Source organism: Sprattus sprattus, assembly GCF_963457725.1.
Source record: "Sprattus sprattus genome assembly, chromosome: 17".
Lineage (NCBI taxonomy): Eukaryota > Metazoa > Chordata > Actinopteri > Clupeiformes > Clupeidae > Sprattus > Sprattus sprattus.
This window is the reverse complement of record NC_137915.1, coordinates 30,428,633-30,454,899: the sequence shown is the minus strand read 5'-3', so window position 1 is coordinate 30,454,899 and position 26,267 is coordinate 30,428,633. Positions and strand designations below refer to the sequence as shown.

Below are 26,267 nucleotides of genomic sequence, written 5' to 3'. Positions count from 1 at the left end.
GAATATATATACAAAAGTCTGAATATATATACAAAACTCTGAATATATATATACAAAAGTCTGAATATATATACAAAACTCTGAATATATATACAAAACTCTGAATATATATACAAAAGTCTGAATATATATACAAAACGAAGTCTGAATATATATATACAAAACAAAGTCTGAATATATATACAAAACGAAGTCTGAATATATATACAAAACTCTGAACTCTGAAGCGCTCAATCCGTCTTTGTCCGCCATATTGGATTGAGCGCTTCCTATTAAATCAATGGTACCAAAATGTTTGTGATTACGTATTTTCTGCTTCACGAAACTCTGTTTTTCTGTTATTTTGTTCAATTTTGACATTGATTTCTCACTAGAAATGCAATAATAACACGTTTATTTTACACCGTTTGACTTCACGAAGAATATTTTTAGAGGCAGGTTCCCCATTGATTTGACTGGGGTCTTGTCAAAACCTTCGTAATTCCTTGTTTTCTGCTTCATGAAATACTGTTTTTCTGTTCATATGGTAGGGTGACCAGACGTGCTCTTTTTCGGGCATGCCCTCTTTTTGAGACCTAAAAAATGCGTCCGGCAGGGATTCCCAAATCGTCCGGGGTTTTGCCTCGTCGGGTGCTTCACAAAATGTCATGTCTGCGAGTATGTAAGAGAAGACATTTGAAAAGACACCCGCGACCAATGGTTAGTTGTATCACGTTATATTATATTTAAGTACCTTATGTTATTTATACCCTTAGAATGGCCAACCTATCTAGGTCATGGTGAGTATTATTTTGTAGAAGGGAAATGGTCAGTAGCAATCTATAACACAATTATATGCTTATACTACATAAACTATGGAAACTATTAAAAAAAAACCTATTCAATTCAATGAATAATGTCTTATTTTCATTGGTATATGCAATGAGGATTTCTGGGTAATCATTTTTTGTCCAATGTCAAGTCCCTATTTGATCATGTGACGAGAGGATACGCTGTAGGCTATCCCATTTAAACGTAAAAATGTCCTTCGTTAAGTCAAACGATGCAAAATGAACGTGTTATTATTATTGCATTTTTAGCGAGAAATCAATGTTTAATCAATTTTAGCCATATAACAGAAAAACAGTATTTCATGAAGCAGAAAACAAGGAAGAACGAAGGTTTTGACAAGACCCCAGTCAAGTGAATGGAGAAATTGCCTCCTGAAAAAAATATCCTCGGTGAAGTCAAACGGTGTAAAATAAACGTGTTATTATTGCATTTCTAGTGAGAAATCAATGTCAAAATTGAACAATATAACAGAAATACAGTATTTCATGAAGCAGAAAATACGTAATTATAAACATTTTGGTACCATTGATTTAATAGGAAACGCTCAATCCAATATGGCGGACAAAGACCGATTGAGCGCTTCAGAGTTCAGAGTTTTGTATATATATTCAGACTTCGTTTTGTATATATATTCAGACTTCGTTTTGTATATATATTCAGACTTCGTTTTGTATATATATTCAGACTTTTGTATATATATTCAGAGTTTTGTATATATATTCAGAGTTTTGTATATATATTCAGACTTTTGTATATATATATTCAGAGTTTTGTATATATATTCAGAGTTTTGTATATATATTCAGACTTTTGTATATATATTCAGACTTTTGTATATATATATATCCAGTCTTTTGTATATATATTCAGAGTTTTGTATATATATTCAGACTTTTGTATATATATTCAGAGTTTTGTATATATATTCAGACTTTTGTATATATATTCAGAGTTTTGTATATATATTCAGACTTTTGTATATATATATTCAAATGTTAATTTCCTGAACGGCATGCCATAATATATATATATATATATATATATATATATATATATATATATATATATTTATATATATATAAACAAATATTACATAAACCTACAAATGTGCAATCCAATAACTTTACACTTAAGCAACACTAATGTGATTTGAAGCACACTCAGAAGAAGAAAGATGATCAATGAATGAATGTAATATTCTACAGGTCCCCTGGCCCTTGGCTGGGATAGTTTCCTCCACTCTCCCACAACAAACCAAATTTAAGTGGCATATTTGTGCCCATACAACCCTTTTGATGGATGGCATGCAGTCTTCAGTCTTGGATGGAAAACCTGTATGTTTGAATGGACAGATACCTTTGTATGATTCTTGCATTGCAGTCTCTCTTAACCAATCTATCCACTTTAAAGTGATGGTCAATCCACAAATAACAATTCTGTGCGCAATTTTGCTGCAATTCACCCCTTCTTGATTGACGAATCGTATATTTGTCTTTGGAAAAACTTTCTACTGATGTACATCATTTGATGCTATCCTTTATGGATCCAGGGTACAGCATACGGTGCGTGTTGCGACTGTCACCAGCCAATTGGGCAGGGCTGTGTACCGTGCAACAAACAAAGCTTACGACTAAAATCTCCATAATGTACCAAACCAAACAAAATGCTAAATGCCAGCATAACTAAACATATCTAAACACATGCAATACCCCCTTAATCACCAAAACTGGGCTACAAACAGCGTATGTTGTAACGTGAAGGAGGGCCTTTACGGATCCCGGGTACAGCATATTTTTACATTTACATTTACATTTACATTTACATTTACATTTAGTCATTTAGCAGACGCTTTTGTCCAAAGCGACGTACAAGGGAGAGAACAATCAAGCTAAGAGCATTAAAAACCTGGTGTAACAATAAATACTGCTTATAAAACGACATAGAAAGAATTTTAAAAAAAAGTGCGGGCCTGTTGCTGCTTAAGTGCAGGTTGAGCCAAGGTGCCAGTTTAGGAAGAGAGGTGCTCTTTGAAGAGTTGGGTCTTCAAGAGCTTCTTAAAGGTAGGGAGGGACGCTCCTGCTCTGGTAGTGCTAGGCAGGTCATTCCACCAACGTGGAACTACAACTGACGCGTGTTGCGACTGTCACCAGCCAATTGGGCACTGCTGTGTACCCTGCAACCCTAACAAAGCTTACGACTAAAATCTCCATATGTACCAAACCGAACAAAATGCTAAATGCCAGCATAACTTAACATATCTTCTTCCTCTCTCTCTCTCTCCTTTCATATCATATTGCTAATGCCTATAATAACACTGATAAAATAGCCATATTTGCCTACTGTTAAATCTACTACCCAAAGGTATCTCCCTATCTGTTTCTGAAATTGATGTCTACTCACAAAAATGTTCTATCTCCCTTATAGCATGTTCCAATTGCTGATGGAAGTGGAAATATTGCTCCTCACCCCCACCACTCCATATCTACGCATATGGACAATATTTAGACTCACCAACCTCTATACCCAAATAGAAGCTAGCTAGGTAGATTGACTTGCTTGCTAGCTAATACACAGGTTTTTTCAATTCCATATCTGGTAATCTAATTTCATGTTTACATTATGTGTTTCATGTGAAATAAATGTCTTTTTAAAACGTTTTCAATAAACACTGGTTAAGTGATTAAGTGATTCAAGGAAAAATACCTGTCTATTTACTGAAAGCTTTACGGCATTACCTAAATACAGTGCAAGCAATTTGCCAATCAGAGTTCTGAGGCTGCTGCATATCTAATATTTAAAAGATACAGCTGCAAAACAAGTCTCTCTCGGTCTAAGGGGAATAAATGTGCTGTGTAAAATACTGAAGTCTATGATATGATTACTTTAAGAGTGTTTGCGTGATTTTAGTACATAGCAGTGGAAATGTTTTTGGCTCCTGGTCCACTAGTGACTACTGGCCAGGCAATAAAGCCTTCAGCTCAACCAAAAGACTTAAAGGGATCCATAAAAATGAACAGTGATGTAACAGCAGCTCTGCCTGACTCTTTCCAGTCCAATACATGGGTAATGCATTTTGATGGCAATGTACTGTATCTATAGTTAACTTCTGCTCACTTTGTAAAATTGGTGACGCATTAGTTACATTTACTAGCTACATTTTACTTTACTCACCTTTTAGTCTATTATTTTTTCACTGTAAGCAGAGGAATAACAACAGACATCTTTAGATATATAATGTGTCTTAAGTCCATATGGAGATGACATACACATGTATTTTATTGAAAAAGATAAAACAGAACATATTTTGCGTTGACTGAAAGGGTTATTCTAAAAGCAGAATTCCAATAGAGTAAAGATATCCCAGGCCATGCTATGCCAACCTGAGATTTTCCAGGTTGATGGTTGTTGACAATTTAAACCAATTCTAGAAATACTGTGTGTTACCCCTGTTCTTGCCTCTCCAAGATATGATTTTATTTATAGTGTTATCGTGTCATTTCATTCTATTCTACATATTTTTTTTTTAATTATCACTGAATGCTTAACATTGAGCAAAAGAAAGCAATTTTAAAATTAGCCCTTGGCATTCAGCTCACAAGCTACCAGTGGTGGAAGAGACAAAGGCCAAAGAGGATATGAGGAAACATGCATTTTGAATGGGAAATTCACCCTGCATTTAAAGCTGCGGCATGATTGAAATTCCAATGATATTGCAACAGGCCCCATTTCCACACAGCGAGTCTGACGTGGGCCTCTTCTGGCTGGGTTTGGTTGCAAAGCAAAGAGTTTCTGCATGTGGCTGAGCATACAATATAAATGTCTTCAATTGACACATGATGTGGAGGTGTGGGCAGGGAGCCACACTGAGGATCTGTTCTGTTTGCGCCTGTTATTGAGGGCGTTTATCATTAAAGCCCAAAGCTGTTGACACCCTGGAGCTCCACAGCTGTGCACTTTGTCTCATGATTCTGTCTTACAAGCCTAAAGCCTTCCTGAACATCCCTCATCACTCACCAGGGTGATGCAGACCCCCACCACTGCACACTTACCTCCATTCAGCCCCCTCTGTCTTCAGATTCCAGCAGCAGAGGAGGCCTTATAAGAAGCCAGCTCAGCAAACAGCCCACAGTTTTGGGTCCTGGGAGAATGTTGCTACTCTGAAATGCCTTACAACCCTTCTATACTGTTCATCCAAACAAAAACATTGTTTCATATCTTACTGAAGTAATTCCTTTTTTATCTTCTGAATCAGAAAGGCACACAGTAGACGGATGGGTCGACAGAGAGATAGATGAATGGATTGCTGTTTTCTTATCATATGAAGGGCAAGAAGTGTAATGGAAATCTCCTGCCTGTATAATACTGTGATGTTCTTTTCATGGCTGCAGGCGTATTCTCCATCATTATAATGAGGGAAGCTCAATTAGACACAGTCTACAATGGAGGCTCTAAATGTCACAGCACAGGTCCTGACATTTCTCTGTTTGATATGGTATCAAAATAGGAGCCATGGAGTTCACACCAAGAACTAATCAGCAGTTAGAAATGACAAATCCTTCTTTCTTCAAGCTTAAGACTGAGCACAATACAGCGGAAGTTTCTTCTTCTCACACACTTACTAGACCAGCACATGAATGAGGTTAAACAAGAGTAAACAGTTTTTAGATGCTCTGCTGACTCCCATCAAAAGGATCAAGGACTGTACCTTTAAGGAAATATTGACATCTCATAGTCTTAAGTGGTACACACAACAGTACAGTATGCTACGACTGGGTTAAACACACAAAAAGAAGACATATAGCTGGAGTCTCTCATATGTGCATCCTGCCTTCCAAATCAACCCATCAGAGTATGTTAAACCAAACATATGGAGTTCCTATTGGAGGACCCTTCCTATGTATCCTTAAGAGGACCCTTTTTAATTATACCTTAATAGGACCCTTTCTATGTATCCTTAAGAGAACCCTTTTTGTTTATACCTAAAGAGGACCCTTCCTATGTATACCTTAAGAGGCCATCCATGTTTCTGGCATTGATAATTTGCCATTTGTTGGCCTGATGAGTATGGCTTGAGTATGCGTTGGATGAGTATGATTGGCTTGAGTATGCGTTAGATGAGTATGATTGGCTTCAGTGTGCGGTAGATGAGTATGATTGGCTTGAGTATGCGTTAGATGAGTATGATTGGTTTGAGTGTGCGTTAGATGAGTATGATTGGCTTGAGTGTGCGTTAGATGAGTATGAGTGTGCGTTAGATGAGTATGATGGGCTCATTATTAGAAAGAACCTCAAAATCAAGTGGATTTTAGGATGGTTGTAATGTAGGTGTTACCCAAAGAGTTGTATTTGCAAGGGATTAAAAATGGCTAATTTATGCTAATGCTTTTGATTTAATGAAGCACAAGATGTAATGCAATTCATATCATGGTCTTTCATCGCAGACACTGTATGTCTAGACACTAACACAACATTGTTAAGCTTCCCATGCTCAGCGGACTCCTATCATGGTTAATTGTCAGTAGCTTGTTGCTACAGTGGCCTCTGCTGATGTTCTTTCATGTACATTTCCACAGAGACCATTTGAATTCTTCTGCTATATCAGCTTGTTCACCTCATTTGCTCTGTTCTGTTCAACAGAGTGCAGTTGATATGCACTGCTTTCAACAGAATGACCTTATAACAAGTAAATGGCCAACAGAGTACCTTATAACAAGCGTTTCCCTTTACACCACAGGTTTCGTCACTTACTCATCACTTGCTCGGACACTCCTTTCCTCCAGACATCTTAAAGGAATGTAGATGGTAGAGCCCCTCTATTTTTATTTCAGTATCAAACCAAGCCAAAAGTTATGCAGAGAGTTCCTCTCTGGACTAAATGTCAGGAACAGACTGTAGCCCATTATCATTCATAGAAATGCTTGCCTTCCATGGATTGCCATCCTGCCTTACCAGCAGCACTCTCATAAGAGCTCTATTGTCTTCCGGGGACAAGAGAAAACATAGAAATCCATTTGTATCTCAGGCCTGGGTCATTCGCATCAGAATGAAGGCCTTTAGTGTTTGCAGTGTGGTGGAGATAGGAGTCAAGACAATAGCACCAGTGTTTGTTCTTCCCGAGAAGTTGTAGAGAAGGGGGAAAATAGCAGCCGAAGAGAGAGGAAAGGAGAGGTCATTAGTTGGTTGGGATAGGGATACTAGTCAACATTATCCCTCTTCACTTAAACTTAGCCTATATCCCTCATCTTCTGGAAATATAAGAGACGGATGATGATGTGTGATTGTGATAATACATGAAAATGTCTCCAAAAGAGTTGGAATTCATCAGAAAGGTATGTGTTTTTGTTTGATCTTGTAATTCAGTGATGAGGTTCCACAGCTAGTTCATGTGGTCCACATCTTTTAACTTAACTTCACAATAGAGATGTTTTCTTTTTTCACTCTGTTCAATTTATTTTAATTTACATAGTTACCATAATTTACTAAATGTCAATATCACTCAAATTAGTCAAAGATATTGAAAAAAAGGCATATGTCCACTCAACAGAATTCTATAGATTGTCAAGCCAAACAGAGGGTAAATACTTATAGGTAAAAGCAGACATCCTCCTTTTCTGGGAAGAAGGTTGTTTGTTTGTTTATTCTTTTTACCATGGGACGTATGATTGTGTTGCGGGGGACATACGTGGTTCCACTTAAATAGAAGTTGTTGTCATTATCTTTTCAAGCATAACAAGATTGTACCCAAACATAAAGCCCCCAAATGACCAATTACAAACTGCTCATTTGTATGATGTCGTATATGTCTCCCTTGTTCAACACTTGATGAATAAACAAGCTGAGACCTTTTCATTACAATGATATTTATCCATGGTACAGTCTTGAGAATCCAGTAAGGTCCCACACAAATCCCAGACAAATAATGATATTTGCCACTAAGGATTATTTAATATTTCATGCCACCCAACTTCTATACAAACTACATAAAAAAAGCAAAAAAGGAGGATACAAAATGTAAGGGAAGGAAAGGGATTCAGGTATAAAATACAGTCTGCTGAATGTAAACATGTAATATAATGCTTTCTGAAAGATCTTAAAAGTGAAATGTATTAAAAATAGATTGTAAGATGCAATTCTCTCTAATCAGTGCTTTGTAAAGGCTCAGCTGAATCCCTGAAACATTCTTCTCCAGATGGTGCCTCGTCTTTTCTGATGTGCTTGCGGTTGACAGCTGAGTTTTCCCCCCAATACGCCAGTAAGTTCTAAATTTTGGTCTCATGATGTGTGCTTGGCAAGCCTATGAAAGCTCATCATTAGCTCACGATTCAGTGGTCACTAATTGGAATGTCACTCCCTAAGCTGTGAAGATATAAATATGTTAAGGCAAACTCACACACATAAACACGTACACAGCCTCACATTCTGTAACTAAATTGAATTTCAAAAGGAAATTGGCCATCAGTAATTGTTTTTTTGCCATCGTGACACAATACAATAGGGCTAGAAGGCAATCTGTGTCATGAGATTAAACAAGTACAATCAGTTGGTAATAAGAGAGAAGCCCATTTTAATATTAATTTTAAACAGCAATGGCTTTTAATATAATAAGAATTTATGTAATCTATGTTCAGAATTTAAAGTTGACATTTCTGACTAAATATTAGAGTGGCACCCGATAGTACATTTTCATTTTTAAGATTTCACTCTATTATTACTTTTAATTCATCTTTAATATTTCACTCAGATTATTATTACTATTAATTCATCTTTAAGATTTCACTCAGAATATTATTACTATTAATTCAATTTTAAGATTTCACTCAGACTAGTATTACTATTAATTCAATTTAAAGATTTCACTCAGACTAGTATTACTATTAATTCAATTTGAAGATTTCACTCAGACTAGTATTACTATTAATTAAATTTAAAGATTTCACTCAGACTAGTATTTATATTAATTCAATTTGTTTAATTTTTCCTCTCAAAACCTAATTCTCTTGTTGCGTAACAAAAAGTGGAATGTGTCACAGGACTGTACATGTTTAGTATTTTTAGACAATTTGAAATGATAGTGTTGATTTATATATATATATATACAGTATATACCAGCAAATACTGAGATTAACCCTTGGCAGGGACTTTTATCCAAAGCAAATCACAACGGAGGAACTCTTCTCTTCTTCTACAACTGAGGAACTCTTCGTTGAGGGCGAAATCTAAGAGCCCTGGGCTGTTATACATTTGCATACGCAATGTTCAAGAACACACACACACACACACATTCACAATGGTATATGAACACACACACACACACATTCGCAAGGCTATATGAACACAAACACACACACATTTTAATTTAAATGATTCAAGTTTGCATTTCTCAGCTAGAAAACTCTGCGTCATACTGCAGGAATGCTTTCAGAAAACCCTCTTCCTCTGCAACACAAAGCATAGTTCTGTTCTCAAAGAAGGTCAAGAAACCTTCATAGGTTAGATTTCAACATGATGCAACTACTCAGCATTTGCAAGGAGAGAGACTATGAGTATGTAAACTGGCTCAATACACTAAACTAAATAGGGTGTTCACCACACGGATGTTCAGCCTAATAATTAATGGGTTGGCTGTATGTTGTTTTCCTGTGTTGTGAATATAGAATGAGAAGCCACAGAAGCAGACCAGAAGTGCGGCAACACAGAGGAACATATGCCTCAACTTCACACTCGAAAATTATCATGAGGATCCACAAAAACATAATAATTAAACACTGGAATTAAAGGACACTTTATAAACTATCCAGTGTCAAGACCAAGAGTAGGATCAGTCAAAAGAAGAAACCATGGACTGCGCTGTCCTTCTTATGGTGGTCATCGCCTCCCTGCTGCGCAGCTTTGTGCTGGCTGATGAAGGAGCTCCAAACAGTGTTTACATCTTACAGTCGACCACGAGTCATCTAGCCCCTCACCCACGTCTCAAACGGGGCTGGGTCTGGAATGAGCTGTTTGTGGAGGAAGAAGACCCTATTCTACGAGTCATTGGCAAGGTGCTGTACTCACCTTCAATCCCATTCCTTCATTGTCAAGCCTGAACCGAATGCATATGGCGTGGGTATTACTAATGAGATGGATATTACTAATATTACTCTGTTTGTCTCCCTGTCAACAGCTCAAATCTGATTCTGATACGGGGGACTTTGGAATCGAATATGTTCTGTCTGGAGAGGGGGCTGGGGAGATCTTTCAAATCGATGAGTACACAGGTGAAATCAGCTCACTGAAGGTCGTGGACCGGGAGGAGAAGGCCTTCTACATCCTCCAGGCCCAGGCCATCGACAGGAGGACAGAGCAGCCCGTAGAGCCCGAGTCTGAGTTCATAATCAAAGTTAAAGACATTAACGACAATGCTCCGGTTTTCCAGAATGAACCTTATGTTTCCAGCATTCCTGAAATGTGCCAAATGGGTAGGTCTGGATATTGTGTTTTTCATTTTTTATTTAATAATCATACAACCATTGCAAAGAACTATAGTAAATCCGATGCTTATAACAAAGTCAGCGGTTTATATGACTGAATATAACTGAAATGGTTCACATGAATACAATATAGCAATATATCTTTTAAAGCAGATCCTCTTTAATATTTCTGATAGTCATCCCAGCCTTGGAGTCCGAGTTCTTGGCGTTTCCACTTTATTTCAGTAGGCTGGTGGTTAAATGCATTTTCTTGAGATATCATACTACCACACTGCTTGCCTGGATATGATTTATTTCTACTTAAATATAGCTATCATTACCATTGGCACACACATTACCATTTCAATTTATTTGTAATCTGCCTCTGTGGCATAATGTCTTTATTGCAATAAATCAAATTGTGCTTGCACTGCACCTGAGAGGGAGAGAGATATAAAGTAAGAGAGAAAAAGAATTACAGAGAAAGGGGGAGAGAGAGAGAGAGAGAGAGAGAAAGAGGGGACATGAGGAGTGGGACAGCAGAATGCTTGGAGAAAAAGGACAGACTGTTAACAGTAGAGTCTGGTTGAAAGACAAAGATTTAACATAATCAAGGCATCCTCACCACACGCACACACACACACACACACACACACACACACACACACACACACACACACACACACACACACACACACACACACACACACACACACACACACACACACACACACACACACACCATGCACACACGTTCAAAAGCAATGGATTGATACTGTTGTATTTGCCCATGTGTGTTAGGTACAACAGTAGTTGGGGTAACAGCAACGGATGCTGATGATCCGCTGGCAGGAAACAATGCCAAACTCATTTACTCCATCCTGCAGGGGGAGCCATACTTCTCAGTGGAACCAAAGACAGGTGAGTTAACCTTCAACTCACTAAGAATGGCAGTCGAGGTTTTGTTTCATCGACAGGAAGGCCATTTGCACACTTAGGTTAAAGGAAAATGTATTAAAGTTAAGCTTTTCAAACTAAATACCTAAGCTTTTGCCTCTAAAGACCTTAATTGGAGAAAAAGCTTTACAAAAACAACTTTGGGGATGTGCTCTTAGAATTTGGTCTTGACCTCCAGCTACTCGCACACTGTTAAGCAAGTTTTCTAACGGTTTGAAGGCCAGGAGAATTGGTGTTGCAACATTAGTGCATCAGTCAAAGTTGGTGGAATTTTCCAGGTTGGTGATTTTACTCTGTGATTAACCAAAACTTCTGTCTTTTATTGACTTCATTATACCTCTGTCTTGTCTTTTTAAGGAGTAATTGTTACATCTTGGCCAAACATGGACCGTGAAGCCAGAGAGAGGTACCTGGTAGTGGTTCAGGTCAAAGACATGATGGGTTTAAATGGTGGCCACTCAGCCACAACAACAGTGACCATCAGTTTATCAGATGTCAATGACAATGGGCCCACCTTTCAACACAGTAAGTTCTCCCAAGATTTCACTGTTATGGTTGAGTATGCTTTTCCCCGTGAAATGTGTCATTCCATGCATTTGCATTTGCATCCCAAACTATCTCTATCTCTCTGTTCGGCTGGCCCCAAGCAGATGCCCCCCTTAATTAGAGGTTCTGTTTGAGGATTATTTCTGTAAAAAGGGAGTTTGTCCTTGCCCAAGTACTCTTAGTGCTTGCTCTAGGGGTTTAAGACTCTAGGCTTTGTTACTGTAAGTGCGTAGAGATCATTTCAATAGTTTTAAGCGCTATATAAATACAATTGAATTGAATTGAATTGAATTGAATTGAATTGAATATAGATGATAGGGGATATACTACAGCAGGGTTGGATACAAATAGGAGACTATATCATTTGAATATAGTGGGCTATGATGTCATTCAAATTTGCTCAGTAATAGTTTTTCATGAGGTGAAATAAGTCCAATATTGCCTGTGCTGATTACAGTTTTTTCCTATCGTTTTAGGTCATGTACCCATACCATGGTCACTTTTCCCTATCACTTAACACAGTGGGCTTTAGAGACACACACCTCTGCATATCTGTTAACCTTTGGTGCAAAATGCACTACAACAACCACACCACAACCAATGCTGCCATAACTTAACACATGTTTCCTCTCAGAACACAATGACCTAAAAAACACTAACATCTTGAAGCATTGCCAATTGCATACAGTCCTGCTCACCATTATTGGCACCCCTAGTAAATATGAGCAAACAGACTATGAAAAAATATCTTTGCTGTTTATCCTCTTGGTCTTCCACTCAAAATATTCATACAAATCTTACCTTTTCATTGAGGTACAATAATTGAAAGATTTTTTTTTTTTTACATTAAATAAATATTATTCTCCAAAACATGTGCGCACAGGTATTGGCACCCCATGATTAAATGTTTTGTGCAGCCTCCCTTTGCCAAGATAACAGCTCTAAGTCTTCTCCTTTAATGCGTGATGAGGTTGGTGAACACATGGCACGGGATCTGAGACCATTCCTGCATACAGTATCTCTCCAGATCCTTCAGATTCTGAAGTCAACGCTTGTAGACTCGGCTTCAGCTCATCCCACAGATTTTCTATGGGGTTAAGGTCAGGGGACTGTGATGGCCATGGCAAAACCTTTATTCTGCGGTCGGTGAACCATTTTTGTGTTGATTTTGAGGTATGCTTTAGATCATTGTCCTGCTGGAAGGTCCAACCACGGCCCATTTTAAGCTTCCTAGAGGGGGGCTGTTATTTAATATCTGCTGGTATTTGATGGAGTACATGATACCATGTATCCTAACAAGATGTCCAGGGCCTTTGGAAGAAAAACAGCCCCACAACATCAGAGATCCGCCACCATACTTCAAAGTGGGTATGGGGTGCTCTTCTGTATGGCTATCTTTCTGTCAACGCCAAACCCACCTTTGATGTTTGTTGCCAAAAAGCTTAATTTTGGTCTCATATGACCATATAACTCGGTCCCATTACAGTAAAGTCTGACTTACATTTGGCAAACTGTAGGCACTGTAGTTTGTTTTTGATTGACAGCAGATTGACAGCAGAGGCTTTTTTCTGGCAACCCTCCAAAACAACCTGTGGTGATGTAGGTGGCATCTGATGGTAGTTTTGGAGACTTTGTGACCCCAAGACTCAAATAATGTCTGCAATTCTCCAGCTGTGATCCTTGGAGATTATTTTGCCAGTCGAATCATCCTCCTTAGATTTCAATTACGGTATAAGATTTTTCTATGGGTGCCACATGTTTTGGGAAAAAATATTTATTTAATGTCAACAGTTTTTTTTTTTTCAATAATTTTACTTCAATGAAAAGGTACGATTTTTGTGAATATTTTGAGTGGAAGACCAAGAGGATAAACATCAAAGACATATTTTTTCATAGCCTGTTTGCTCATAGTTACTAGGGGTGCCAATAATGATGAGCAGGACTGTATATAAAATGTTGCTGTGTCCTCCAGTTTGGCATAGATTTACTGTAGTGTTGCATTGAAAAAAGATTAAAAACACAGAAAAAAACTTCTTTGGACTACAGTAATAAAGTTTGTAATATGACAGTAAACAAATAATTCTAAAATGCTGAATTATGTCAATCCAAGCCAAAAATCTGCTGACAGTGTTCATATGTCGGTTTCCCTCTCACAATAGATGTCACAATTGACAAGTGTTGTAAATTTACTTTACTGTAATTGCAAATACAGTACGTAAATGAGTGTTTTATCAGAAACCCTAAAATAAGATTTTTTTTGGGGGGGGGGGATTGCGTATTACATGTACTGTATTTGATCAAGAAACAAATCACCAACACAACAGATTTTCGTCAACATCGTAACATATGGTTTCTTTTGCCATTCATCGTGGATAAAATCTTTGTGCATGCCTTATCCAGGCCTGGATGTCTTCGGGGGCTATGTCCATACACCCAGCAGCAATTGCCTCTAAAAGGGACATCTGGTCCTTTGGGCGTTGGTCATAGACCTTCCATCTCCATGCGGAGAAAAAATCTCAATGGGGTTGAGGAAAGGAGAGTACGGCGGCAGGAATAGGGACACCATCCTAGGATGCGCTGCAAACCACCCTGTGTCTTGGCGGGAGTTGTGAAAGGCCAGAATATCCCATACAATCACTAAAGTTGCTAAATTTTGCCTGTCTAGCTGTATTTCAAAAAAGGAAGAACACTAAGAACTATGGTGCACAGGAAAACAAACATAGTAATAATTAAAATAAAATAAATAAACTATCTGCTAAAATAAAAATATATTTTTTCTTATTCAAACATATACAGTTACTTAATTTGTCAGTCCAAATGCAGCATCTTTCCATCTACAGTGATCTTACAGTAATAACTGATAAGTAAGGTTTTGAACTGAAAGTTAACTGTTTTGAACAGAGTATCTAAACATTGGTAAAATATGCTGTAGTTGCACAGCGTTTTGCCAGGAGTGAACATTGGCTGGGACAGGTAGCCATGAATTTTGGAAGAAGGTGTCATTGCCAGCATTTGTGTCTAAGCATAGGGGCAAGTATCCACAGTTTGGTTGACATGGTCTACTGGTATGCCCAATGTGTTAAGTGTTTTGGGAAAGTGAACATGGTTTAGGTAAATTGACTAAAACGATAGGAAAAAACTGTATTATTATGAACAGAATGATCAAAGACATATCCCTTATTTTATGCCTGATATTTATAGCAGTCACTGCTAGAAAAACTACTTTGGAACGTATTGTGCTGGAGATACTTTCCCCTTATACAAATGACTGTTTGGTATTTTGCCCATAGTTCTCAGAATGAGTTCAAAAATTGGCCCATAGTTCTCAGAATGTGTTTGATATTTTGTCCATAGTTTTCAGAACGTTACAGCTGAGAGCCCCAAGGTCTAACGCACAGTTATGCACAAAAAATACAAACAGTAAATATTGTATGAAATAATCACGCAATCAGACAAAACTGAGGCACAGGTAAAAGTGCAGGAACACTCCTAACTATTGAATGTATGATATTATTGAGAAACACATTAAACTTAAAATTAGATTGCACTAAACATTGCTAGAATATGTCTCTATTCACAAAAATGTGACAGTACAACTAACAAAATAAATGGCCAAAATACAAGACAACTTACTAGTTATGTTTAGTGGAATTGAGGGCTGTATCCTGTGTTGAATCACCTGAATCATCTTCTCCTGGGGTTTCTATGGCAGCCCCTAAAAAAATGAGTTGCCTAAAATAATTCCATGGGAGGTCAAGGCCCAGAAATGGCAAATTGTCATGTTGACCTAATTGTTGCAGTTGCCATATTGGATTTTATTGACAGCTACAAATTCTCCTGACCAAGCCTCACAAGCCTCACTTTACTTTTTTGAAACAGTTGGTCTGTTACAGCCAATCGAAATTTGCAGCTATAACACCAAACAAGAAGTGAGCTCATATCTTGCCAATCTTTGGTGAATTGACATGAAACTTGTTGTGAGTGCTTACGGCCATGTCCTTGACGAAATGACATGAAGCTTCCATGGCGACTCTGGGCTGTTAAGTCCCCTCATCGCTGCTAGCAGCTTCATTTGATAAAGCTTTTCACATATAAAGGGAAGACCTTGTGTGCATTTTCAATAGAGCAAAATTGCCATAACATTCTTCACTCACAGTCTGTCCTTCTCTTTACAGGCCTCTACACATTTGTGGTGGCAGAGTCAGCTGTGCTGGGCACAATAGTGGGGAGGATCATGGCAGATGATGGAGACGTTGGTGTGAATGCCAGAATAAACTACAGCCTGGAGGACTTGGAGGAAAGCTCCACCTTTAAGATTCGAACTGATCCTGTCACCCAGGAGGGGGTGATTCACCTGGCCATGGTGAGATTCAGAAATGACCACATGGATATTTGAGCCTTTTTGCATTTAATTCAGATAGATCAAGCATACTTTAGTCATAAATACTATGTATGTATTTATGTATTGTTTTTATAGCATGGTTTACCTTCTAATACTAAATGTGTAGATGTGATATTGTGATTGGGTCTTCCCATCATGTTTATTCTTCCATTGTCTTTAAAGCTGCACCAGACAAAATTGGCTCAGCCTATTCTTGAAGAGTGTTTCTCTCCTGTTGAGTTTCCCAAGGAACTGACTGTGCCCTTCACAAAATTGGTTTCATAAGTTCTGATATGCTGTTCACTCAAGGCATGAGCGAGAGAGAATTTAATGTTGATGGATTGTACTTGTTCTGGAATGGAAGTGATTGACTTTTCTCAAGTCCTTTGGGGGACATGGTAATTGTTGAAAAACTGTCTTTAACAGGCACGATGTTGTTTATTGAAATCCACACGTGGTCAAGTAAAAGCTGGTGTGGTCATCATCTATGAATGAAGGGTTTCTGAAAAATGGCCTTGATGTACCTTAAAAACTGTATCAATTCACAGTTAACTCCTTCCCAACACCACTTACAGCATGTTGAAATATCACGATGAACATGCATATTATGCAAATCAAATTATATCAGGTAGATTAAATAAATGTGAAGTCCAATAATGTATTTCAGAATATTTTCAGGACTGCAATCAAGTGTAAAACTGTTGTTATTCTGCTTGTTATAGCCACTGGACTATGAGAGCAAGAGGCGATTTGCTATTCGTGTGGAGGCTATCAATGACCATTTAGACACACGCTACCTCAGTGTCTATGAGTTCAGCGACAGAACGACAGTGAAAATAATGGTAGAAGATGTGGATGAGCCACCTGTATTTAGTGCTTTGATCTATGAATGGAAAGTTCCAGAAAATGCAGTTGTGGGAACACAAGTTGGAGCAGTCAATGCAAGAGACATTGATGCAGCCAATAATCCAATCAAGTGAGTGAAACAAAATATGTTTTTTTTCTATGCTAAATGATAACCAGGATTTATGTTTTACTAATCTATTCTGTTTCATGGTCAGAAAGGCAAAGGCCTGAGCGATACTGGGGAAGGAACAATGAAAGGTTGGCAGTCGAGTAGAAGTTGAAAATCTCTTTACAATCTGATAAAGAATACATCAATAGATGTAACAACCCAGTAGAAAATAAAAGAAAGAATACAAGAAGGATGCTCAAAACTGGGTTTGAAGTGTTTCAAAGATATGGAGGTTTAAAAAAACAGGTGGTTCATATGTTTTTTTTGTTGACAGAACCAGGTTTCACTTAAAAAGGTTTCAGAGAAGTTTACCTTTTTAGATTAGAAGTGTATTCATCATTGTTTCAGTATTCATCTGTCCCTCATAAAAGGGTTGTTTGAAAACCTTTAATTCTAGTCCTGTGAATAGGAGCAAACTTCAACTAACATCTCAACAAAAACATCTTTAAGATGATAACATTTTTAAATAAAACCTTTAACTACCCTTTAAGTAGACCAGTCTCTAGACCTGCATTACATGTATTCATTCCTTCATTCCTTCCTTGTAGATGTTCAGTGTATGCCATCTCCTAATGTTGAGGTCCAAAAAGCACCACTCTAACATAAAGAAATAGCTTTCTGCAATAAACTGGATATGATCTTTCTCTGTTGCTTTTTCATTCAGATACTCCATTGTCAAAAGCAGTGACGTGAGGAGGGTTTTCAGAATAGACCCCAGCAATGGCACTGTAAGTGTGGTCAAACCTCTGGACCGGGAGACATCTGACTGGCACAATCTGACAGTAGCTGCCGAGGAGACAAGTGAGGCAAATCTCTTATTATGGAAGACATGCTCTCAAGCTTCTTCAGCTCAACAGCAGTCTGAACCCTGACACTAGTGAATGACAAGCACCATATATAAGCCAGTGACATCAAAAACCTGCGCAAGCTATCTAGACCTCTGTATTACCCGTTTCACACCTTGTTATACAAAGTTTCTTTCTACGGCTTGTAGGTGGAGACTATGGGCCCTATCTTGCACCCAGCGCAATTGACATTGTCACCGACGCATGTATCATTCCTATTTTGCACCCGGCGCACAGCGGGATTTTCCCTCCAGAGGCGCGCGTCGAAATGAATTTGCGCCGAAATGGGCGGGGCGGAACAGAGAAGGCGTTTCTCAGGCGCAAGTGGTATTTTGCAGTTTCAAAACAACAGTGCGCCGTAGACCAGAAAAAAACTAGTCTAATGTCAGAGGCGCATTGTGTCTGTGGCGCGTATTCAGACGCTATTTTAAGGGTGCGTGCTTGGCCGTACAGTAGGACCTATAGGCTACACTTTACTCCCCTCGTCTACACGAGAGATTTGCACCAATTTTTTGACAAGCCATATATAATTACAAGGAAAATCAAGTATTTACCACATGAAGAAATCATTGTGATATTCAAATCCAAGATATTTTAAAAATAGGCATACATCTAGCGTACACATTGACCCAAATGATTCAGGTTAATTGTAATGGCGGTTGTAACCTTGTAAACTTACTCGCTGACGTACCAGTTAAATTGCGGTTAATCGTAATTTTTGTCCATTGCGCACACCCGACAGCCAGGAGAGGGCTAAGCAGGCGTTCTGGGAGAAGTATGGGTCACGTGGTACTTTACAGTACAGTCCTCAAAAAGTCACAGCATTCTTTGTGGCATGTTGTGTTATACACAACATTGCCATGAATCATGGATGTGTCAATGACATAAATGAGGATAGATTAGAGGACTTTAGAAGACGTGAGGTTGAACTGCATGTGCCGATGCCATTAAACCCAAATGCACGAGAGAGGAGAGCTCACCTGACAGAAGCGCTACTTCCTCTATAATGAGGTAAGCAAACCATTGCCATCTCCAGAGTATTGCTTGAGCAAATTGCAATATTATTACCATGCATACATAACCTAGTGATTCAGTGAGGGTGAACCCAAAACATCGGAAAGTATGTTTTTGTGACTTTTATTTCAAATATGTTGGCACCAAATGCTAGTAACTGAAAAAATACAAGCGAGAAATGCGCCATAGAGCCGCCCACACAGCTACTTGCGTTTGGCGCTGTCCTACTTGCGTTTCTGATCGTTAAAATAGGGCCCTGTCAAAAAAAAGAAATCTTCAGAGATGATGTGATTTTCTCTGCAGCGGGAAGAACATTCCCTGTCAGGGAAACACTCTATGTTTAATGATTGTGCTGATGCTTTGCCTCTGATTTCAGTGGAGAGTTATTTATCGTCATCTGTGGAGGTGTTTATCAGAGTGCTGGATATCAATGACAATGCACCACAACTCTCCAGGGAGTACCAGCCATATATCTGTGAGGGAATACAGGCAGGAGAGGTGAACAGTTACACTCAGAACATCATGCAAATGTCCACACAATAAGCCTGTCCTTCCCAATGAATACAACAGTCTTACATATAAAATGTATATTAAATGAAGCTTAGTTGAATCTTCTTTCAGTGACTTCCAATGAATAATGATTTTTTGATTCATGATTTATTTGCAAGCTGGTGTCTGAACTGTTGCTATTACTAATTTTTTTTCTCAAATGCATGAGTTAAATGGTTGTTATGGATTATAAATGGATCATTTGTAAAGATATGTTTGTTTCATGGTAGTATGAGTTTCTTTTTGATATTCCTTAGGTCATTCAGATGATGAGCGCCACTGATCTGGATAGCCCCATGGGAGGCCATCTTTTCTACTTCTCTATGGTTGCAGAAAAGAGCACCAACCCGAACTTCACAATCAGGGATAACCAAGGTTTGTGAAGTAAACAGAAATACAATGTGTTGTATCCCTGTTAATGGTGTTCAATGCTGTTTAGGACAGAACATAACTAATCCTAACAATGGTAAGCTCTCTCGCCATGTGTGTGATCAGACAACACTGCAGGAATCTTGGCTCGTCGGAGCACCTTCTCAAGGAAAGACCACACCCAGTATATCCTGCCAGTAGTGGTGACAGACAGTGGGTCCCCCGCCATGTCCAGCACCAGTACCCTGACCATCAGTGTGTGCACCTGCCAGCCAGGTGGGCACTGCCCGTCTGGTGGAGTGGAGGCGTTTGCCCTCTCCATGGGTTTGAACCTGCAGAGTCTCATGGGTCTTCTGGTCTGTCTGGCGACACTTGCAGGTGAGAAAGAAGGGAAGGAGGTATTGTGGGTATTGTAGTCTTAATAGAGTATGATATGGTATTGATTTGTGTTCTGTTCTCCTTTTCTGTATTGTGATCTTGTTCTATCATGATGGTGAAGTGCTACATTCGGGAAGGTTCAGGAGTATTATTCATTTAGTGTCAATTAAAAGAGTGTTTTGCATGGCTTGTGCCATGCCAGCGATCATCTCATTAATGATTCCAATTTGATTTAGAGTAATGTTGACCGTTCAGCTCGCAGGTCCACCATCTGTTGCAAGGAAAGGAGAAGGATGATTAAGGACAATTGAGATAGAGTGCTGTTGATAATTGAGAATGTAGTCCTTAATATCGCACACTCCAAAAGAGTTACCAAGTCCTTTTTTTCAGCAGAGCCCTTGTGTTAGTCAAAGATAATGCAGTGCCCCATCACGTAAGCTGGCAAGTATTGTGCGTGTGTGTGTGTGTGTAACTGTGCTTCTGTCTTTGAGGCTAGCTTCATGCCTGTGCATTCAGAGAACCACGCATAATAATGAATATAAACCGTCATTCAAGTCCTAACTCTAGTGCAAGTAATTTTGAATGCTTTGTTAAAAGTAACAGTATTTTATGATGTGGTCATGGGACTTGGGTCCTGGGTAATTAGGCCACCCCTTGGGTGCTTTTCATGGGTCTGGGTCTAATAATGCGCAGCTGCTTTGTGTGTTCCCTGTCCCAATCATATAAAATATTAATATAAATAATCTGCAAGCTAACACTTGTACACATGCACTTTGTTCAATGAAAAGACCCATTAGTTTCAAACTGGTGCCTTGAGCTTCATAGAGAAGGGATCTTGTGCTGACTGTGAATGTGTTCATGACTTTGTGACCTAAAGCCTCAGTGAATCTCTGTCATTGCTGAGTGCTTTGAAGAAAATGTTCAAGTCAGTTCATTTTTTTTTTTTTTCTTCCTACATGTAATTGTTCAGAATTGATGCCGGGAGGGTGCAAATTCCACAAATTACACCCAAGCCTTTTCTTTGAAAAAGTTCAGTAATTCAAATCATAAAATGGTAAAACGTCCATATTTTGTATGTTAAAATAAATTGCTTTGAAAAGGGAGAGATTGATGACTGGGCTCATCTCATTAAGAAACTGAATTGGCTTGATAGGCTGAGGTACAGATCACAGCACTGCTTCATTTTGCCCTAAAACTCCATCATCTGATTCTCTATGTGGTGTTTAAACTCCATCATCTGACTCTCTATGTGGTGTTTAAACTCCATCATCTGATTCTCTATGTGGTGTTTAAACTCCATCATCTGACTCTCTATGTGGTGTTTAAGCTTCTTTCCTCTCCCCCCCAGTTCTCTCTGCACTAATCGTTGCTGTAAGGAGACACAGGAAGAGGAAACAGGAGAAGTTGTCCGTGGACGAAATGGAAACCTTGGAGTACTCTGAGAAAGTCTTGCGGTATTCTGAGCCAAACAGCAACCAGAATGACTGCCGACCGGCTAGGGTCCCACTGCGGCCTCATCCCAGGCGTCGGGAGTGTCGGCTCCGCAGGGACGAAGTGGCTGCCAGCATTCGTATGTCTCTGCGCCACTCCCATCTTATTGGCCCTGATGATGACGTCTTCCAGCAGTTCATCATGGACCGCCTGGACGAGGCTGACCAGGACCCATATGCACCTCCCTTTGACTGCCTGCGGACGTATGCCTTTGAAGGTCAGGGATCAGACACTGGGTCCCTTAGCTCTCTCGAGTCTTACAGCATGGAGCCTGGCATTGACAGACCCAGTGAGCCCACCACACGCTTCCTGAGACTCACTCCCTGGCTGGGGGGGGCTGAAGAAGAGACAAGTTTCTGAGATTTTTGAGTGAATGCTAATCAATGACATGACCTCATGCCAGTACCTTCAACCAAAGGAGAGAAAATAGGAGTCTGACTGATGGGAGATCACCAGATCATCAGAAGACTCGTTTATAATGTTTTGTGCCAGTAGACATTGATGTTTATGGTTTATATTTCTTTATTCCCAATAGTGTATTATACATTTCTAGAGAAGCAATTACATGTCTATATAACTGTTATTACATGAATTCAATTGTGTCAGTGTGTCATTTGTAACATATTCCTCCCAGTTGTTGCTTTCCAACTGTAGACTATGGAGCAATTCTATCTTTTGTAGAAGGGATTGCATCCATGTGGAAGTGTCTCATTCATCCAAGTGGAAGTGTCTCATTCAGTAGTTCAAACCTAGAGCACATATAGCATGTATGACAACAATGGATGAAACTTAATACTATCCTTTTGATACTCAAACGAGATTCGTTATGCACTACCCAAAAATGGTTGAAAGTACTATTAAAAACCCTATATAAACCCCTTTATATAACCCTATAAAGTCCTACACAACCTTTGGTTAATTCACTGGTTGCAGTGTATTTGTGTTTCGGTAACAAAAGGATTATTAGTGTGCTTCCCTTCGGGCAATAACAGGGTGTGTGTGTGTGTGTTTGTGCTAGCCTGGGTGAACCCACCCGAATCTGCAAGCAATTTGTTTCGCTTTGTAGATCAGACTGGCCCCAGCACAGTTTTGGCCGATTCTAGAATCCTAGAGTAAAAGTTAGGCTCCGCTTATGGTAGCCCGACGTGTGCCTCCAAAAAATGTTACCAGTCGAGGCGACTGAGACCAATGGAGATGGTCAGATAATTCCCGCAACCCCTTGCGTTCCGGCAGTGAATTGCAATACCATACTGAAAACTGCAACGCAGAACTAAGAAAGACTCCATCAAAGCGCCTGCATGGTCACAGAGTTGGATACACAGAGTACTATAACAGAACCCTAAGAGTGACATATTAATCCAAAATGACTCTTAATTGCTCCTGTAAGGCCTCCTGTTGAGGGGGGGTTGAGGGTGGAGGGGTATCTGTAAGGTCGGATATTTAAGCATCTGTTGCAAGATGCAATATTAAGGCTAAGTGGGACACTTTCTGTCCAGATATTGAAGATAAAATTAAGTGATACCTCAGTTATTACATTATTGGCTCAGTTATTACATTTTCAAAGTTTTTTTTTAATGCAAGGCCAATAACGTAATAACCGGCCAATAACGTAATAAGTTATTACGTTATTGGCCAAAAGTTATTACGTTATTGGCTCAGCTACTTTATTACATTATTGGCAGTTTATTACGTTATTGGTTTTATTACATTTAAATTAATACGTTATTGGCCGTTATTACGTTATTGGCCGTTATTACGTTATCGGTTGCTACACACCTTCAATCCACGAACACGTTTACCGAAACAGAAAGCACACATATTCAATGAATGTCCAGGTCATATGTGATGCCAACATGACCATTACTTACGTGGTAGTGGTCTGTCCATGACAGTTTTATCTTCCGGAATAGTGCCATCTATTCATGATTGAGCAACGGTGATTTTGGAGAGGCCTGGCTACTTGGTAAATGTATTTGTTTCAGTGGGGATATATTGTAGTGAACCCATGTCCCAGAACGTATTAATCTCGCCATGTATACACCTATATTGTTATAATAGACAGTTTATGCATTAATGCCACCAATAGCATATTATTTATAATCGTGTTCTTTTAAACATCTCGCTGTAGGTGATGGCGGACAAAACAAAAATGTAACCCATTGAATCAGGTTCAATGATTGAGCGAACGTGAACCAATATATCTCTTCTCCGCTGAACCTTAGTTTTTTCTTCCTCGAATCTCCATGGTGGGCAGTAACTTGCAGGCAATTTCTCCCGTCTTTTAACGGTGCTCTAAATAATGATTGCCCAGCGCAGATCTGGCTTGATAAATATCACGGAAAATGCGCAAAAACACTGTGCGTTAATGTGCGCCTGGCAAAGGCGCAGATTAAGCTGCGTTCGCAAATCAATGTTAGTAAATCCGGCCCTTCAAAGGGCGGAGTAAGCACACAGTGACCAGTGCAGATGTGGTTTGATAAATACCACGGAAAATGCGCAAAAACACTGTGCGTTAATTTGCGAACGCAGATTAAGCAGCGCTCGCATATTAGTAAATCAGGCCCTATATTTCTGTAACACGGCGGTGGCATCAAAATAAATAAATGACTCGCTGGGCTGAGAGTTTCAACCTCCTCTTCCACAGACAGTAAGAGACAGGGTTAACAAAACACACACAGCCATGGAAATGTAAAAAGCAAGTGAAAGTTTACAAGACAGCTTGATCAAAAACTCATTCGCGAACACCATTGCTACAATATGCGAAGCAACTAGCCTAGCCCCATAGCAAAACAGTTACAGGTACAGTTTATACACCCGCTGTAACAGTGTTAACCAGTATGTGAGTAACGTGGGTTTTATTAAAGCATAGCGTGTGTAATATGTAGCTATTTCATTCCGTTTGTTAACCTTTCCGGCTGTCTGTATTTACTAACCAGCAGCAGACGTAAAGGAAAGGGAATTAACCCCGAAGTTAAAAACATGTTATCTATTTTGGCAGCGGAGCATTTTACTCCCCTGACATCTCGGAATGAAATAGCTACACAATACACACGCTATGCTTTAATAAAACTCACATTTTATGAGACACCAACAGAGGCACAACAGACAAGTCTTACCATTGAAGATCTTTTTGCACGCTGACGTTCGTTCTGAAACTACATCCAACCATCCAGGTTTATCCATGTTGTTGTGGAGAACGACAGTTGCATCAATCATATTTCATTAAAACTTCACACTCCTTACATTGGACATATCCAACAGCCTAATTAGAATCTGCATTGTCTACTAAGCAGAAATATCTCCATACAGTAGATTTCCCCTCGTTTAGTATCATTTTGAACTCTCCAGATGACTGTATTGCCCCCGCTCGTCAAGTGAAAATCCCCGGAAACAATGCTCCTTCTTGGGGATAGCAAGGGCTAGCAAGACCTAGCATAACTGTCATTCACATCCAATGGTAATGCTACCTAGCTAGGTATGCTAATTGTCGGTATCCATTGTTAACTCGTTAATCGTTAATACTCATGTCACTAGCTAACTATGAGGTAGCATATCCTAGCTAAGTTATACTAGCTATCGATAGCTAGCTAGTAAACTCATTGCAGTATGGACTATAGGACAGGCTACGCACAACATTAATCAAGCAAAAAATAAATGAATATGTGACTGGTTTGAATAGCCTTGTCTATTTGGGCAATTGTTATTAACATTGACACAGTTTTGAGAAAGCCGTTATTGTTTTGAAAAACGGGTTTTAGCAACAGTGAAAAACTGTAATTGTCATTGTAGTACACAACAGTACGTAGAAAGAAGAGCCTCTTCTGGGCCCTCTTTACCAGATTGGAGACGTTAGTTGCCCACGTTAGGTCCTTGGTGATGTACGTCCCTAGGAATTTAACAGAGTCCACCCTCTCCACTTCAAACCATATTTACAATTTTAGTCTCCTGTTCCACCAAACACTAGATTGTATTGACATAAAATTGTATACAAAATGCTTATAGTTTTTCTCAATTGCTTGCACACATTTTTTGAAAGCATGCCTCGTTTTCTCAAAACTCTAAACACAAATCCCAAAATCCCAAAACCCTTTACAGTATATCTCCTGGAAAATGCTACTTTGCTTTAAAAAAAATATCGAAAGTGTGTTTTCTTCCTCCACAGTGTGGTTCTCTTTCAGTCCTGCAAAATACAAATACTGTGAGCACACTATATTCTATTGATATGCAGTATTACAGTACACAAGGCAAACAGATTTCGTACTTGTATTCCATCCTGAAGGTTCTAATGAAAAACCATGAAAACATGGTCTACCACAGCGGCCCAAATCTCATTAGAGGTAATCATTTTCCTTCTTCTTTCACCTCCTCCTCCTCCTTCTTCACCTTGTCCTCATTCTCTTCTTTCTCCTTGTCCTCCTCTTCCTTCTCTCTGTCCTCCTACT

The 26,267-nt window shown here is 39.1% G+C and overlaps 1 protein-coding gene across 2 annotated transcripts; it reads left to right on the top strand.

Annotated features, from left to right (window-relative positions):
* Window positions 1-7,004: 7,004 nt before the first annotated feature.
* cdh19 (cadherin 19, type 2) lies at window positions 7,005-22,328 on the top strand. Of its 2 annotated transcripts, XM_080855326.1 has the most exons (13): window positions 7,005-7,160; window positions 8,021-8,083; window positions 9,486-9,872; window positions 9,995-10,289; window positions 11,082-11,201; window positions 11,595-11,762; window positions 15,959-16,146; window positions 16,887-17,140; window positions 17,844-17,980; window positions 19,415-19,536; window positions 19,845-19,962; window positions 20,083-20,334; window positions 21,683-22,328. In XM_080855326.1, exons 3-13 carry the CDS (start codon window positions 9,669-9,671, stop codon window positions 22,183-22,185), a joined length of 2,361 nt encoding a protein of 786 aa, XP_080711452.1. In that variant the 5' UTR covers window positions 7,005-7,160; window positions 8,021-8,083; window positions 9,486-9,668; the 3' UTR covers window positions 22,186-22,328. The 2 variants fall into 2 exon arrangements, with proteins under 2 accessions (XP_080711452.1, XP_080711453.1); XM_080855327.1 differs by lacking the exon at window positions 8,021-8,083.
* The last annotated feature ends 3,939 nt before the right edge of the window (window positions 22,329-26,267 follow it).

Excerpts from the sequence above, each read along its gene's own strand:
- cdh19 (XM_080855327.1), top strand. The coding sequence starts at position 9,669 with ATGGACTGCGCTGTCCTTCTTATGGTGGTCATCGCCTCCCTGCTGCGC. Across the intron at positions 11,202-11,594 it reads CTCAGTGGAACCAAAGACAG|GAGTAATTGTTACATCTTGG; the intron begins GTGAGTTAACCT and ends TGTCTTTTTAAG. Across the intron at positions 19,537-19,844 it reads AGGGAATACAGGCAGGAGAG|GTCATTCAGATGATGAGCGC; the intron begins GTGAACAGTTAC and ends GATATTCCTTAG.